The sequence below is a fragment of the Synchiropus splendidus genome, chromosome 9, assembly GCF_027744825.2.
Source record: "Synchiropus splendidus isolate RoL2022-P1 chromosome 9, RoL_Sspl_1.0, whole genome shotgun sequence".
Taxonomy (NCBI): Eukaryota; Metazoa; Chordata; class Actinopteri; order Syngnathiformes; family Callionymidae; genus Synchiropus; species Synchiropus splendidus.
In genome coordinates, this window is record NC_071342.1 from 12,150,606 (window position 1) to 12,166,789 (window position 16,184).

At 41.8% G+C, this 16,184-nt stretch overlaps 2 protein-coding genes across 2 annotated transcripts; both read right to left on the reverse strand.

Moving 5' to 3' along the window:
- Nucleotides 1-1,133: 1,133 nt before the first annotated feature.
- erlin1 (ER lipid raft associated 1) lies at nucleotides 1,134-8,638 on the reverse strand. The gene is made up of 12 exons (XM_053874980.1): nucleotides 8,523-8,638; nucleotides 7,477-7,605; nucleotides 7,252-7,333; nucleotides 6,675-6,721; nucleotides 6,541-6,602; nucleotides 6,318-6,443; nucleotides 6,184-6,257; nucleotides 5,527-5,585; nucleotides 5,342-5,433; nucleotides 4,825-4,914; nucleotides 4,673-4,752; nucleotides 1,134-2,997 (listed from the first exon to the last, which is right to left on the reverse strand). The coding sequence occupies exons 2-12, from the start codon at nucleotides 7,584-7,586 to the stop codon at nucleotides 2,809-2,811; spliced, it is 1,011 nt and encodes a 336-aa protein (XP_053730955.1). The 5' UTR covers nucleotides 7,587-7,605; nucleotides 8,523-8,638; the 3' UTR covers nucleotides 1,134-2,808.
- Nucleotides 8,639-9,847: 1,209 nt separating this feature from the next.
- Nucleotides 9,848-14,846, reverse strand: LOC128764807 (inhibitor of nuclear factor kappa-B kinase subunit alpha-like). Its single transcript, XM_053874979.1, has 22 exons — nucleotides 14,604-14,846; nucleotides 14,290-14,417; nucleotides 14,118-14,212; nucleotides 13,929-14,046; nucleotides 13,793-13,862; nucleotides 13,632-13,720; nucleotides 13,477-13,566; nucleotides 13,221-13,345; nucleotides 12,715-12,822; nucleotides 12,514-12,649; nucleotides 12,246-12,446; nucleotides 11,922-12,024; nucleotides 11,655-11,778; nucleotides 11,427-11,578; nucleotides 11,275-11,336; nucleotides 11,096-11,205; nucleotides 10,984-11,033; nucleotides 10,798-10,906; nucleotides 10,594-10,741; nucleotides 10,469-10,521; nucleotides 10,276-10,375; nucleotides 9,848-10,106 (listed from the first exon to the last, which is right to left on the reverse strand). Exons 2-22 carry the CDS (start codon nucleotides 14,395-14,397, stop codon nucleotides 10,050-10,052), a joined length of 2,208 nt encoding a protein of 735 aa, XP_053730954.1. The 5' UTR covers nucleotides 14,398-14,417; nucleotides 14,604-14,846; the 3' UTR covers nucleotides 9,848-10,049.
- Between the last annotated feature and the right edge of the window lie 1,338 nt (nucleotides 14,847-16,184).

Below are 16,184 nucleotides of genomic sequence, written 5' to 3' on the forward strand. Positions count from 1 at the left end.
GCTGTGAAATGATGACAGAGATTTCCAGAGCACCTCTGAGGTCAGAGCAGGAAGTTATCCTTCAACGCTGCCCCGGACTGTGGTCACTCTCACACACACACATGTGAACAGCTGACTGGTCTTACTGAGGGCAGGACCCGAGTCTGAGCAGCCTCCTGGGAAAACGCTCCCCCAAAACAGGGATGTAATTTCACATGATCTAGGCTAAAACAACACAGTGCTTGGTATCAGGTTTCTTTTAGTCTGCTTTTTCTGTCTAAACCAACGATATATATTTGGTTTTTACCGTCACTGACAGACCGACCCCGGTGCAGCCTTTGACTCTACAATCGTTATCTCTCTTTTTTTAATACCCCCTGCAATATTTGCATGTTTCGTTTTTGAAATGTGAAGCTCAACCAATGCGATTCTTAGCCGTTTGTCTGACCCACCCTCAGAACCGGCGTCCAACAGTAAAGAAAACTTCTGCGCAGGTAATGTCTCACCAACAGATGGCGTCATGCTCTGCCCGAAACAATAGAATGCCGTAAACAAAAACATAAAAAGTAAAAATATTCGAAACTTTTTGATGGCGGAGGCTTTAATACTAGGCTTCCACCTAGTGGCAAAAGTCTAAACTACAACAATTTGAGAACGACTAAATGGCTGCTATTTGTTCACGTTTCAGTCGAGTTTCTTTAGCGTGAGTCAAAAGACACGAGTCCACGAGTTTATATTTTCTCTTTTCTAGCCCTATGTTAATGCTTTCACCAAATGATTTTATTGGCAAGTAAAACTTTTCTGTTTTTACAAGCTCTTTTTAAAACTTTCACATTATTTTCAAGCCTCATTTGACTCATTCTGATGTGATATAAAGTAAAGCTCACGGAATGCAAGGAAATCTGAGAATTATCGTCTGAAAATAATACATAACACATTGGAGAATATGGTTTCATGGTGGAACTGCAGGCCCATCCTACCTCCGATACCAAAGTCAGGCATCACTCCATTGGAAAGTGGGTAGTAAAGCATGATTTTAAAAAAGAATTGGGGACACTACTTGGCATCTCTAACCCGATCTTGTGGAGATGGTCCGCCAAAAATAGATAGACTCCCAAAGATCACCCTCTATAAGAGAAACATGCAGGGACAAAAGCAGTACCAAAATAGGTTTTATTTCACATAAGAATGTTGTCAAAACATAGAAACACCTTGCATATCATCAATCTTCTCAAACACCACGTTTTCATTTCACAGATTGTACAAAATTATGGAGGGGAGAGAAAGAATCATTCCAGGGGTGAACAAATGTGCATATTTAACACAAACCCACCACCACAGCAACCCCAGAGTACAGCTCTCCACCACCCACCGAACCCTCGTCTTCATCACTCACAGATCACCAAACTTCACCAACATCAGTTCGAAGCATCAGAAACATTTTGCTGGGCGAGAGCAACGGAGCACCAACTTGGACTGACATCATCAGAACTTTAAGCAAAAATAAATTGGGTTCATCTTCTTTCCAGATCATTCAAAAGCAACACATGGCACAAATTCCTTGCACACTCCGTTCACTGATTGTTAGAAAGCAGTTTTCAACAATGTGGGATCCAGTTTAAAAAAAAAAGGGTCATTTGGCAGATGAGGTGAGAGTTGGGAAACATGATGAGTTTTTAGAAACAGCGCTGTTTGTCAGCAATATTAATGACATAATTTGTGATATTAAGGACATTTAATTGCTGTAGATAATAGACATTTAGCTGACCAATAATAATAATTCCAAGTCATTTCAATTATTGGGAGACACACATACATACATTTGTGGTGATATATATAATCAACATGCACTTGTTGGTGGTGGTGAATGCAGGTAACCTAAGCAGATACTGGGTGCAGACGTTAAAGTTGTAAGACAAAGATTGGTATCCAAATTCAGGTTTTGGTAAAAGGATCATCCAAGTGACAGAAATCAAGGAAGTTTAATTCAGTGCGGTAACTATAGTCATCTCACCGTGTTTAGATTCTCTGCCACCAAGCAATTTCTTAAAACATGATTGGTGGAATCAGGAGACTAGTTTATTTCCTTCACGGGCACAGATTGATTTAAGACACTTGTAAACTGGTCGCATCCTCTTTAGAGTTGGTTTCCTGAGAAGATGTACAGGCACTAGCAACTGAACGTTTCTCTCAGAACCAAAAAAACAAACCAAAACAAAAAGAAACGTCTCCCCTATGTTTCCACCAGCCGCGGCAGCTATGAGTGCAGTGCGTCCTGCTGGTCTGCGGTGGCCGCTCCCACTACTACACCAACCCCATTACCAAATGAAGACCAACTACACCATGAGACAGCACTGGACAGAACAAGACGAAGCCAGACAGAAACATGACTGAACAGTGGAGGCTCACTTCCGCTGACACTCCGGCTTTAATTAGTGAAACCTGAAACGTTCCAGTTCAGCTCGAGCAAATCGACCCGCACAACAAGACTCACCTTGCATATAAAGTACACAAATAAAGTGATCAAAAAAGTAATAAAACACTGCACTGGATGCAAGCAGATGAAGATTAGGGCGACCGCTCGCCGTCGCCTTGCAGGCATTAGAATTTATGTTGCTTCTGATCCCAAACCAATCGATCATTCTTTTAAAACGATTCTTCAACATTCCAAACAGAAATAAAAGTGAAAAAAATGAAGCGTTCCCTTTTAACTTCCTGATCCTCCTTGCACACGTCGCCTTCTCAGATTTAAGACTGAAGAGTGTTGTTCACATTCCTCTCTGGAGTTCCAATCCAGCGCGAAATAATTCTCCACAGGAAGAAGGTGAGTTACTGACCGTCCCGGTTCACGTCCAGCATGTCTGCTTTGTCCTTGTGTTGACCGGGCCGAGCAGATTTGGGGGCCGTAGGGTTCCCCTCCACAAACATGTTGGGGATGTCCTGGCCAAAGTAGATCTTGCTGTTGCCAGCTATGGCCTGGTACTTCATAAGCTCCAGGTACTCTGGGGTCAGCTTCAACTGTGGCAGGATGGAAGAGGGACAGACGTTAGCAAGGAAGGCGCAAGAATTCATCTCATATTAAAACGCATCACGTCATTCATGCACGTCACTCGCTCATGTTGGTGACATGATAATGGTGAGGAGGAAGGTAAAAACACTGCCATCAAAATGCCCACCTTATTCATAAGAATACAAAAGTGCAATTGGTTAATCAATTCATTTGAGGACCGATTCTGTGGAAAACACCTTCTTGTGAGGACATCTAGCTTGGAATTCAAAACAACTAGGTCATTAAAATTGTGTTTACATTTGGTTAGGAGTTAAGCTTCTTGTGTGAACTTATGTCTGACACGACACGACTTGTGAGAACATTTTGGAAGTTTAGGTTTAGGGAGAGACAGGGAAAGCAATATGTCAATGAGAGGTCCTCATTAAGATAGAGATACAGACATGCTTGTGTGTGTGTGTGAGCTTGACAAAACACTCCCTCGTGGGGACCGTTTGCCATACCAAGCACATGGACTGACAATGAATTTGTAATCAAAATGATGAGAACTTTTGTGTACACGATGTGAGAACATGAACTTTAAATCATTTTAATTGACACATTTTTATATACCTCTTCAAGGTGGCAAAAAAATTCTAAACCTCTAGCTGAATGCAGCAACTATTCTGTCAAAAGGACAACTAAAAAACACTAAATTCGATGTGAGACGTCGCAGGTGAATCTCTACGTCTATATGTCTGTGAAATATTTACATACTATAGCAGGACTCCGACACAGAGAACGCTGTATTTATGAGAGTTTCCACTCCGGATGTTTTTAAAGGTTTTAGATTCAGGTTTGACTCCAAAATGACGAAGGAGCCGGTCGTTTCCGTCTCCATGTAAACAACACCAGAGAAAGGCTGCTTATCTAGCTCTGTGAAATTTATATTTCTTATCATTCTGGGTGTCACACTCTGACCCATGGGTGTTGCTAAGTGTCAGCTGCACTAACAGCTTGCTGCTTAGGAAACAGCGGTCTCACTTTCATGAGCCCAGAAAACTCTCTGTGTTCCGTCAAGAGCTGGCGCTTCAAATGGTGTGTTTAATTTGAAGGCTCTTCCCTGCACAGCATTTTCCCGTGCATGTGCTGCAGGATGCAAACTTTACATGACACATTGAAAGAAACTTCACAGCAGACATGCCGCTGCTTAGTGAGCAGCAAGTAGGAAGGAGCGGACGCATCACAACCAGCAGGGCTTCATCAGAGCGCTAGTTGTCACACATGATCAGTTGCTGCAATGGTTGTTTTCATCGTGGTTTAAACTACACTGTGCTATAATGCTGGCACTAAAGTGACATGGTGGACTGGCATCCTGGCCAGCAGAGATCCAACCCACTGCCACAATGAGAGCATCAAAACCATCGCAATACAGCAAAAAAGTACAGATTCGAGGTGGAGAGAGGAGGAAAAAAAAGTTTAAATAAAATGGTGTCATGTGAGTGGTTGAGTTTAATCTCACACTAAAACGACAAACAAATTCCAGAGGTTAAGCTGTGAATCACGAGTGTTATGTGTGAAGATGAATGGGTATGTGTGTATGAGAAGAACAGGTTCAGCTTATGACAAAAGAGTTCAGAGCAGTGGAACATCAAAACATAAAACTTGGAAAAGCAACTCTAAAGGCTGGCTTGTCTCAACATGTACCCGATTTGCTTCGGCGAACTTCGCAGCAGTGTAGTATTCTGCATCTGCCTTGGCCTTCTCCCTCGCCAGGAAGGCAGCGTCTGAAAGAGATGGGTGCGGGTTGAAGAGTCGCATCAGCGCACGACCACGTCACACAAGTCACGACTCCTCACCCTCGATCTCAGAGATCTTCTTCTCAGTCTCCTTCTCCATCACTTTCTGTTGGAACTGGATCTCAGCCACCTGGGCCACTTTCTGAGCCTCTGTAGGACGGAATGACGAAGAGCGATTTCACGACAAGGGAAGGGCGATATGGACAAAAAAGTTATCGTTGATTGTTGTTATTGTTGATGGTCCCTAACCAGTGAATCAGTGAACCCTAATGGGGACGTGGAAGAGGACGCCGCCACTAATACAGGAGTGGAGGTCTGTTCAATATCCAACTAATTTCACTGCGGTGTTTCGCCGAGATGCCAGGGCAGCAGGAGGCCTGTATGTGCAGTCTCGTCATGTTTATGTGTGCAAGTCCAATGCAGCGAGTGAGCCGCGTGTTTATCGAATTTATCGCGAGGTGCAGAATTGTCACCATGGAGATTGTGTTTGACGATATATTGTGAACGATAAGTTATCGGCCATCCCTATTCACGACCAACTAATTGAACAGGAAAGGGCATCGAGACAGCCATTTACCGATAATGGCCTTCTTTCTTTCTGTCTCTGCTTCCTTCTCCACCACCTTCTGAGTCTGAGCTGTGATCAGCAGACGAGTCTTCTCTGCTTCCCTGCACAGATAATGACGACAGAAGTAACCACCAGAAATATTTTCTGAAGCCGTGTCATTGAACTGAAAAGGAGAGATGGATTTGTCAACGTACATGAGCTCAAAGTTCCTCCTGATGGCCTCAGGGATCTTGGGCTTGGTCACACGCACTGCCTTGGAGGTAAACAGAAATGTGAGAACCTTTTGACATCCTTGTTTAAAAAGAGGACTGATGAGGCCACTGGATATTTATGGAGGACAATAGCCTTCACATTCTGTGATTCCTTTTTGAAGGGAAGCATTACATAGTTTGTCAATTGCACCTTTTCACTTGTCCTCTTCATGTAAACATCTACATGTAAATATGATCAGTTGTGCACAGAAGAAATGGAAACACCTTGAGCACGAACATACATGATGCAGAGATGTTGACATGTACTAGAGGGATTGTTCCATGTTTGTTTGTTGCCAACAACTTCACACAGGTCTGACAGCTTGTCTGTGTGCATTGAAAGTGCAACATAAGGTGGTGTGCTCAGTGTTATTAGAGGCACAAAGGGATGAAGTCTCCAATGAGCCGGCTGGGCTTGTCCCATTGAGGAGCTAAAAATATCTGCCTCAAACCAGTTCCTTAAAAGTTGCTGTTTATTGGCAAAAATAACTTCTAAAAGGATTTGGTGTCTGAAATTAAAGGTAAAAAAAAAAATCATATATTTGACAAACAAAGCAATTCAGATTTAGTGTAGTGACATGGGTGATGTCGCGTCACTACCTGAATAGTCAGTCCAGGAGCCATGACGTTAAGATCTTTCTGCAGAGCCGTCTTCAGGTTTTCATCAATTATATCTGCAGATCAAAGTGACGGGTTAATATTTGAACATGATTCTCATACAGAAATGAGCTCACCAAATAACTCGATGTAGACCTCCTGGAGAGTGTGCACGCTGCAGAACTGGTTAAGTTCATGGTGAATCTTGTTGAAAATCAGGGTCTTGTCATAGTCGGCGGTGTAGTTCCTCACAATGTCCACAACTACACACGCACACGTGAACACACAAAAACTTCAAATACCCAGTAGTTGTTATAAAGAAAGAAGGATAATGTTTTAACATAAGCGCAAATGACCTACCAGCTGATGGAACTAGCATGTTGACAACTTCAATTCTGTCGAAATAGATCATCACACCACCACTGTGGGGCAAAAAGGAACAGTTGAAAACACTTCCTGATTTCAAAACACGTGCTTCATCTGTGCTCCATCACCTTGTTCCACAAGGCACATTCTTGATCTCATCAGTTTGTAGTGTCGTCTGAAACACAGTTTTGGAATATTTACCCAGTTAAAAAAAAAACATGAAGCAGTGATAGAAAAAAAATGCATAAACACAAAGCCCCATGGAAGCTTTAGCTACACAGTGTCATTGACATTGTGTCATAGACTTACTTGTGTATCTGCTTGAGATATGAATGTTGGGATGAACTAACAATAAATCACCTAAACTACCCTACAACTAAGAATTAAGAAGTAACATTGAAAAGCAATGATTAGAAACCGCGCATACACAAATCAAAATGAACAATAATATTAACGATCACATTTTAGCTCATCTTAACTGAAATCTGAAACACTGAATGTTAGACTCATATCATGTACTTCACCAATATGTACAGTATGCCAAGTCAACAAAGGTTTCACTTCTAAGCCGGTTAATACTGTGGAAATTATAAATCTGTTTATAAACTGAGCTCTTCATTAACTGTGGCCGTTTTCATTGATAACACAATAATAGCTGTATTTTTGCTGTCAGTGTCACGATGCAAGAACATATTCGGACGATACCTGAACCGATCTGTAGGTGGTAATAAACGGCAACATTATATGATATCCAGGACTGTTGGGCACCGTCAGCAGAGCCCCGCCCCTGAAAGCAGATGCCCACAATTATTTTCTCCACAATCAACTCTGCACATGGATAATAGTATGAGAGACAAACGATTGGTTATATGCCGATTATGCACAATTTATTGGATGACAAAGCGTTACGAAGTTACTTTGTTAGAGTACCTGTAGTACACGGCAAGATGTCCTTCCTCTATTTTGTGTATGGAGGAGTGAAGCATGATCGCCATGACTCCTGCAACTGCTGCAAACACAGCCCCCACGTGCGGCATCATTATTCTCCTACTCTTTCACCTGCAAAGGTAGAATGAAGAGTTATATAACCAGATTGCAGTGTAATAATACGGAAGCTCAACTGACCATGGTGGCAGCAAACGTCAAAATTATGGGACCATTTCACATTGGACACATCACTTTCACACCAAAAATGTGAACGTTCAAAATGAATTTATATAATTGCTTACTTCACTAAACGTACTGCTCTTTTTTGTTACATTAACTTATGTTGTAATTCCAGCACAACAATCAAGCGTGTTCGTCAGTCTGTAACAACCCGACTAGTCGACAAATTGTTAAGGTAGTCAGTGACTGGTCGACTATGGAAACAGTGGTTAGTCGCCGCCATAATTCTGATCACTTCAATCCATTACATTTTTAACAGTCGAAACACAACATTTGACATCAAATTCTCGGCCTTCCAGGATTTGGATGTGTTAATTCACATTTAAAGACATGTGCAAAACAACGAACACGGCAGACTGCACGTCTCGATGCCATGCATTGTGCACGCTGTGGATATCCGCGCATGAAGAGGTCGAGTAAGGTGCCCGGTCCGAACTGTGTGACGGATTTCATGGAGTGTGGAGGGGGTCAGTGTGCCACGGCATGTCACAGGTGTTGAAACTGAAGCGGCTACGCTAACAGACACAAGCAACAGACGAATATAGAGAAAGTAAGGCGACCACACACAACTACACGGCCGTAAAATACATTGAATCCAATGCATTCTCGATCACTGGTACGTCATAAATGCTGCCAGTCCTTTCGTTTCCATTGAGTTTATGTGCTAATGGACTAGCTAGCTCTATGCTAACGTTAGCATTGGAGGGTACCAACGTCCGGACGACTTCGACAACTTTCACTTCTTTGCAAACTCCTAGCAAGAATCATGAAGTCGAGAATATACAATGCTTTAAGAAACATTTATTTACCCAAATATGGAACCGTCTCCTTCCAGCTCGTTACATTCACTGTCCCATCCCCCGCACCGCTGCCGCCTCCCACAGCACTCCTACTGCTTTACATGAGACCGTGTGTTGCGTTCAGGTACCCTCGGAAAGTGAAACAATCCCAACATATGTTAAAAAATAATATATCAATATATATTTCATGTTACGATGACTGTTTGAAGTTATTTTCGGTTTGCGTACGGTAAATTCATTTCCTATAAATTAGACGAGATGTCCTTATTTGCAAATATGCAACACATTTAAATAAATAATTTTACAAAAACAAATGTTCACTCACTCGACTGAAAAAAAATGGCCAAGATTGAAAAAGGAAGGCAAACTGCCACGTGCAGCGCCGCAATTGGATGTGTCTGAAGCTTGGAGCTTGACTTCCCTACGTTTCTCCTACAAATGGGCCTTGAGCTTGTTTGGAGGTTCTAGCAGGGGAGCGCAGCTACTGGTATACCGATGAGTGGTCGTCCGTCCCGGGGGACCTGGTCCTCTTCCACCGAGCGCGGAGCTTCGGGAGGGACACACATGGAGCGGTGAGGGAGGAAGGGGACACCCGCCTAGCCAGCCAGATCAGCCGAATCAACCCTAGCGATCAATGGGGTGACAGATGTCGCATCCAGATCGCCCTCACATCCAAAACGAAGCTGTCGACACGATCGCTATTTGAAGGTCTGGTTTTCCGCTGCACTTTAAATGATGGTCCTCTACGAAAACTTACATTTACATTAAAAACACCACTATTTTCTTCACGACACCCAGCTCATTTGTATTACGTCGCATTTCTCAACTTCGTCTCATTCAATCGCTCAAGTATTTTGATGTTTCGCGGATTCCCATAATCCTTTGTGGCACATGTAAATGTACCTCGTTCGATTCGATTCCTTCAATGAGCAAACTTCCACACCTTCGTCCACAAACGTACTAAACACTTTATATAATTATCACAACGCGTAATGCTTTACCAACAAATCATTCATAAATTCAGAAATCGACTTATAAGCTGAGGCTCCGCCCAATGCCCAACGTCACCAGCTGTCGAGTAAAAATGACATAAATGCTTTCCGCAGAACGAAAAAAATAAAATTAAAATAATTTTAAGAACTGTATTATCAATGTATTATTATAGTAATAGATTATTTATGATAGTTTACTATGAAATATTTTTTACAAAACAAAAACTAAATTAGTTTTTAGCAAATTTAAATCATTTTTTAAATCACGCTTGCTTGATTTTATTTTACACATAGCCTAATAAATGCCATGGTTTGCAATAAAAAAAAGGCATGTACCCATATTTCTTTATTTCCATTTCTGCAGCTTCATATGAGTCAATATAAACATGATCTTTCCTGAATAAAACAGTCACATCACTAACATGCACATACAACACAGTTAAATCACAGTAAAAATAAATTATTCTTCACTTCATCTTACACACTGAACATTTAAAATTGCATAACAATGTAGAAAAAAAAAAAGTTTTTGTTTTGTTTTTTGTTAAATTTCTTCTCCAGTACTGACTGCTCCTGGCTTGGTCCAGCTCCAGTCCAGATCCTGCAGCGAGAATAAATATAATTTCAGTGAAGGTAGTCGAGAAGTACAAGCACAAATATGACAAATCCAAATTAAGTTGTGAATTAAGGATGTGAGCACTAAATAATTAAACAGTCAGAGGATGTTACAGTCAGCATGTGATAGATATTCTTGGGAAAACAGACCCAACCTTGACAGTGTGCTCCAACTCCTGGCTGGAGATGTGCAGCAGAGACGTGAACTGACTCAGATAATACTCATTCTCATCCAGTAGCTGTTGAATACTTTCACTGGAACGCAAAACATTTATTTCTCAGTCCGTAACAAGGCAGAAAATAAACCGATCATTTTTATTTGTTCTGAAAACAACTGTTGCTTCTTACCTTTCTAGATATGGCTGCAATACAGCCTTGGTTGGTGTATTATTATTCTGCGCCTGAAAACCACAGTAAAAGCTCTTGAATATTTTCTTCAGTCGAACTACATGACCGATATCCTGCACACTCACGCAGGCTATCCTGAGCAGATACCAGAACTCCCTCTGCCTCTTCATTTGCAACTGCATCACAGCCGCCTCAGCTGTTTTTATGTCCTTAATAACCATCTCCAACTTCGGGAACAAGTCGACAATCCTCTGCTTACACGCCAGAATCGAACTAAAAACAGACCAAGGTGAGTAGATACTGACTCTTTGCTGTTTTGAGTTGCTCACCTCAGGTCAGTGTACAGGTCTTTCAGCACTCTGTCTTGATTCTGAACCATCTTCAATATCGTCTTCACCATGTCTGAACTGTCACTGTAGCCATGAGGCGGGTCGGCACCTGAACAAACCCCAAACTATTTAACCCACTGAGGAGGTCACGACTTTCACTTTTCCTTTGAAAAGAATATAACTTACTTTTGCATTTAGCTTTCAGTTGCTTGTACAGTTCGATGGCTTTACTTTCACTGTGAATGTTTAGAAATGATGAGTGCCTATCCAATGAAATCACAAAATGAAAAATACTGACAGCTGCTCCATGGCCTCCCCTTGTTTACGGGACAATGGGCTCCTCTGCAGTTCCACAATCTCCGAATGAAGTGCAATTATCTCCTCATGCAAATACCCAACATCAGCCACCTAGTTTTGGAATATTTTGTCACTAGGAACAAAAGAATTTAGGTTTTTAACACCCTTTTTCTCTCTCACCTTATTGTACTCATCTGCCTTTACTTCATTTTCCCGCCATGTCTTCAGCATCTTCTCGGACGCTTCGGGTGAAACCACAATCACAAGGAGTGTGAATGTCTGAGGAATTCTGGATATCTGAGTGTGTTTCAAGGCAGCACATTTGGACTCACAGATGCCAGTGTGGGTCTGCTTGGTGTACTGCTCCAGGTCATGCTGGATGCTGGTCTTAAAGAAAGCCAGTTTGGCTCGGAGCTGCTGTGAGTGGGAGAAGAGGAGGTCCTTGTACCGAGTCAGGTTGGTGTTGTAACGCAGCAGACTGAGCCTGAGCAGATAAAAGACAATGACGTCCCTCGCCAGTGTCATTGCATCTACCACACAAACAGCATGTGTGCCCTCACATAGCCGCCCGCTGCCCTTGATAGAGGCGAATGTAGTCCTCCTTGAGGCCGCAGATGTAGCTCACTGCTTCGGCCCAAACCTTCCTTAAAGCAGTCAGTGGAAGCTGAGTCTTGGTCTCCCTGACTGAACACATGTTTATTTGTGATTTAACTTCCCGACAGAGACAAGACAACGCGCAGTTTTATCAAGCACAGTAAAAAAATAAACATGAAAACACAGACAAAGCCTTGCAATGATAATTCCAATGATCATGTACATTTCATTACCTATAAAGTTGACACTGTCAGGAAGTTGTCTCGCTGTGAGAGGCCCTGAGTATTTATTGAGGCTCTTGTGGAAGAGGAAAATGATGAAGCTGTCCCAGCCTCGCTGGAGGAGATCAAACAATCTGTTAAGTTGCATTTACCTTCGACACCACCTTCTACATGGAGTTAGTAAGTTTGGTCGTCAACTACAGTGTTTCTCACTCATTTTGCTACTTGTGGACTAACTAGCTGCTGAACTAACACAACTATTCTGACCAAATGTTTAACACAAATTACATTTTGTTTTTGAGTCACGAGACTAAATGATAAAAAATGTTTACCTACCAGTCCTTCTGGTAGACAGTGAGTCGGGGGCCAGCGTGGGTCAAGGGTGAATCCTGAATCCAAGAGTAGTTCCTGACTCAGAGGGGAAATGTGAGATTGAGTTTGCGTCTCCAGGCGAAGCTGGAGGGAGTGTAAACTATCCTCAGCATCTAAAGTAAGGGAGTGCAGCTGGGCGGACGTCATATCAAGCACATGGATGACCTGAGAGGACAGAGAAGTCGCCTTTAAATCTACTGGTGCGAAAGCAACAAGGTTCATTTGAACACACCTTCATTTCCAAAATATTCAGAAGAGCAGTGAAGCACTCTGGTTTACTTGTATCAGGATTGACCCCACCACCACGTGTGGCAGGATCCCACAATAACAGCATCTGTAGTAGAGACTCCACAGGCTCCCGTAGTGTCCTACAGCAAACAAAACTGTCTTTAATGCTTCAAAACAAAACACTCTGTGGACAACTTGTATTTACTTGCTGAGATTGTTGGGATACGGTAGGTGTGTCGAGAATCTGACTTCGCCATTCATGTCTTCCACGGCCATTATGTCTTTGGGTCCTTTGGTCTTCACCTTGCTCGTCCTACAACAACAACTAATCATCATATAGAATAGACCAGGGGGTCGCCGCCTTTTTAGCAACCACGTGCTTCCTCCAAGGACACTGTGTGACCCCAAGGGTTACCATGGGTTAGGTACACACTTCTGAAATCACGACATATGATGGACAATAAATGATATTCCTCTCAAATACTTGTCTCATTGCCGGGTTTTCACAATAGTTACCAATGGTATAACAAAAGAAGGAATCACAAAATCAAACATACATGAAAATTGAAATGATTATTAATATTATTAATGTTGAATGGCAGGCTACCTGGTGCCCTTGGGCACCATGTTGGTGACCCTTGGAAAAGACCTTTCATTGGAAAAAAACCCTTTTTAAATTGCACAATGAATCAGGACTCCTGAAACACTCACCACTGCACGGGCTGCATGTGGGGTAAAAACGGTCGAAAGCCACAGATGCATTCAAAGATGACAGTCCCAAAACTCCAGTAGTCCACGGTCACACTGTATGGTTTATTCTCAAACAGCTCTGGAGCCTGCAGGCATGTATCAGAAACTCTTCAATCAATTTGATTCAGTAATAGATGTACTGTTGTACTGTGCTATTTACACAATGAATTTCCTTTAGTTTTGGTTGATTTATAAGTAAATAAGGTAACCATCATACCAGATACTGCAGGGTTCCTACAAACGATGTACACAGACTTCCTTGGTCAAGGTCTTTTGCATAACCGAGGTCTATGATTTTATGGACAACCTGAAATAAATAGAGTGAATCAATCATCAAATCAAAAGTTCACGATAAGTGAAAAGTTTTTCCACCTTCCCAGCAGAGTCCTGTAGGACTATGTTCTCTGGCTTAAGGTCTCGGTGGATGATTTTATTTTCATGGAGATACTGGATACCAGAGCCTGGTGAACAGAAAATGTTAAGAGGTCTGTAGTTAATAAATGGTAAGGCGTCAACGGAAATAAAACGATTACCAATGTCGCTCAGCAGTGAGAGGATTTCACTCTCCTTCAGTCCGCAACAGTTTTCTGGCTTATTCAAAACCTAAGAAAAGAAAAGGTGATGAAAACATGACAAGATTCATGTATTTCTCAACTGCAGATTTTGAACCTTGCGCAGATCTCCTTTGGAGCAATACTCCATTGCCAGGAGAGGGAGATCATTTAAAGCGATCGAGTTTAGCTCCTCTGGAACCTCAGTCGCCTGAACAACATTCACATGTTTCAACCTGAAATTGGAAGACAAATGAAAGGTCATGTTCTCTGTAATTCGGTCGTAATGGCTCGCACTCGCACTTACTTCTGCATTATCTGAATCTCTCTGCTCCATCGATCCTTGTTCACAGAATTCAAATCCAGGCGACAAAGTTTTACAGCAATCTTGGAATTGGTGGTCTGCTCAAACCACAAAAAAAATACTGTTGCTTATTTTCAATATACAATTCATACATAAGCTGCTAAACTGCACTTACAATGTTCTTGTAGAGGTAGACATTACCGAACCCCCCCATCCCAAGTCTTTCCTTCATTTCCCATGAGCCGCAGATCTGACTCTGTCTGGGTGACATTCTGTCCATCATGTGAGGGTCACTCAAGCAGCCTGGTGACAGAACGTGGCAGCCATATTAAATTGCTTTCGATATAGATATACATTTGATATCAACAACGCCTCATGCTTAACACGTCATGCTGTGTAATAACGTGTAATAACTCTACACGAGCGGAGGCAGGATTGCATGCATTACGCGGTTATTAACAGGAGTAAAGCGGCGCTGCAGGCTCTCACCTTCAGGTTAACGTGTGTTGAAGTCAAACCATTGTAGCTTTCAAACTTAGCCAACCATGTTTACGTCTGTTTCCGGGGCGGTTACTCTTTAAAAGTTCGGTCAAACCGCCCAAACAAAACCTCGGGATCTTAACAACAACACTAAACCGATTCAAAGAACCGAAAGCACGATTTCGCTTTCGATTTTAGAGCAGAATAACGACTAGCCTTTTCGTCAAGCAAAGTGAAACTACTCCGGCGGACTGAACTCCTTCAGCGCATGCGCACTCATTTATCTATATTGGACACTAGAGGGGGCCACATTCTCATTTTCCTTCCTGAGAGACCCACAATGGAAGTTTGATGTTACACATTAATATTTTCCAGGATGATTTAGAATAATGTAAATGAACCTACATTAGTTAAATATTTCTTGGTAATCGTTTTTTATATATTTCTTGGCAATCTTTTTTTAAACGAATACATGTTTTAAATAACGGAAATTGTTTTTTGTGTGATCTGAATTCCCCTCACAAATATAAATCATAATATCCCTATTTAATATTTAATCAAACGTATTCATACCACTAGAGTGGCTCTTTAAGGAACACTCATGTGTACATCTGCATGACTCCTCCATTATGTGCATTACCACTCATGACAGCGACTTCCTACTGTCTGACAAATACAAGCCTTAAAAGTTAAATATAGGTACCACCAGCATAGCCCAAAGCTAAAGATACATTTCTGTCAAGCTTTGACAAATACAGTATGATGTCATGGATGAGACTGTGATGATGAAAGGGGGGAAAAAGAAACCGATATGTCACAATGACAGTTATAAAAATACTTGAGTCCGCTGAGCTTCTAAAGTCAGTGGCAATTCAAATAACATATATCTCATTTCTCATCAGGTGCAAGAAAGAAAAACCAGCAAACTTCACAATGGAAAGTAGAACAGAGAGAGAAGCACCGGATGAGGTTTTGAGGCTCGGAAACCTCAACAAGTTCTTGTTAAATGGCCTCTTTGAAGTTTCCATATTTTCATGAGCTCACTTCACTTAGGTTGTTCATTCATTTCTCAATACTTACCCTTAGCAAAAAGAAGTTCAACTCTGAAGCAGAGTTCTTACTTTTGACATCAATCAATTTGAAATACTTAAGAATAACACATTGAAGGTTATTTATACCTGAGTATATTTAATAAATTCAACGTCAAGTGTACTGCTTTTTAAGGTCAACAATGTGATGGTGCACAATTTAACCATTTAACAGTGTGAGCAGCATTGGGATACGTCCAATAAATAAGAATCTTTGAATCAAAACATCAACTTGAACCACGTTATGAGACGACAGGTTGCAGCTGGATTCACCTACACTCTGGGGTTTACCTGGTTATTGCAATCCAGCATGTCATAAATCTCAGTTGCAACAATTAAATCAACATTTCAAGTGGCAGCAGGGTGACGCATCACTCCTCGGGCCTCACGGACATTGATTCAGGTGCAGCTCATCCGCTCGATATATCATTGTTAGTTGTTGTTCCTCAATTAAATAAGGATGTGTGACTAACACAAGCGTCAGTGTTCACCACACTTCATG

Coding starts and splice junctions, on each gene's coding strand:
- erlin1 (XM_053874980.1), bottom strand. CDS start 7,586: ATGATGCCGCACGTGGGGGCTGTGTTTGCAGCAGTTGCAGGAGTCATG. Junction 6,722..7,251: donor CCACCTACAGATCGGTTCAG/GTATCGTCCGAA, acceptor ACTGTGTTTCAG/ACGACACTACAAACTGATGA. Junction 6,258..6,317: donor GGTCTACATCGAGTTATTTG/GTGAGCTCATTT, acceptor TTTGATCTGCAG/ATATAATTGATGAAAACCTG.
- LOC128764807 (XM_053874979.1), bottom strand. CDS start 14,397: ATGATGGACAGAATGTCACCCAGACAGAGTCAGATCTGCGGCTCATGG. Junction 12,025..12,245: donor ACTGTCTACCAGAAGGACTG/GTAGGTAAACAT, acceptor GATCTCCTCCAG/CGAGGCTGGGACAGCTTCAT. Junction 11,206..11,274: donor AGGCAGATGAGTACAATAAG/GTGAGAGAGAAA, acceptor TTCCAAAACTAG/GTGGCTGATGTTGGGTATTT.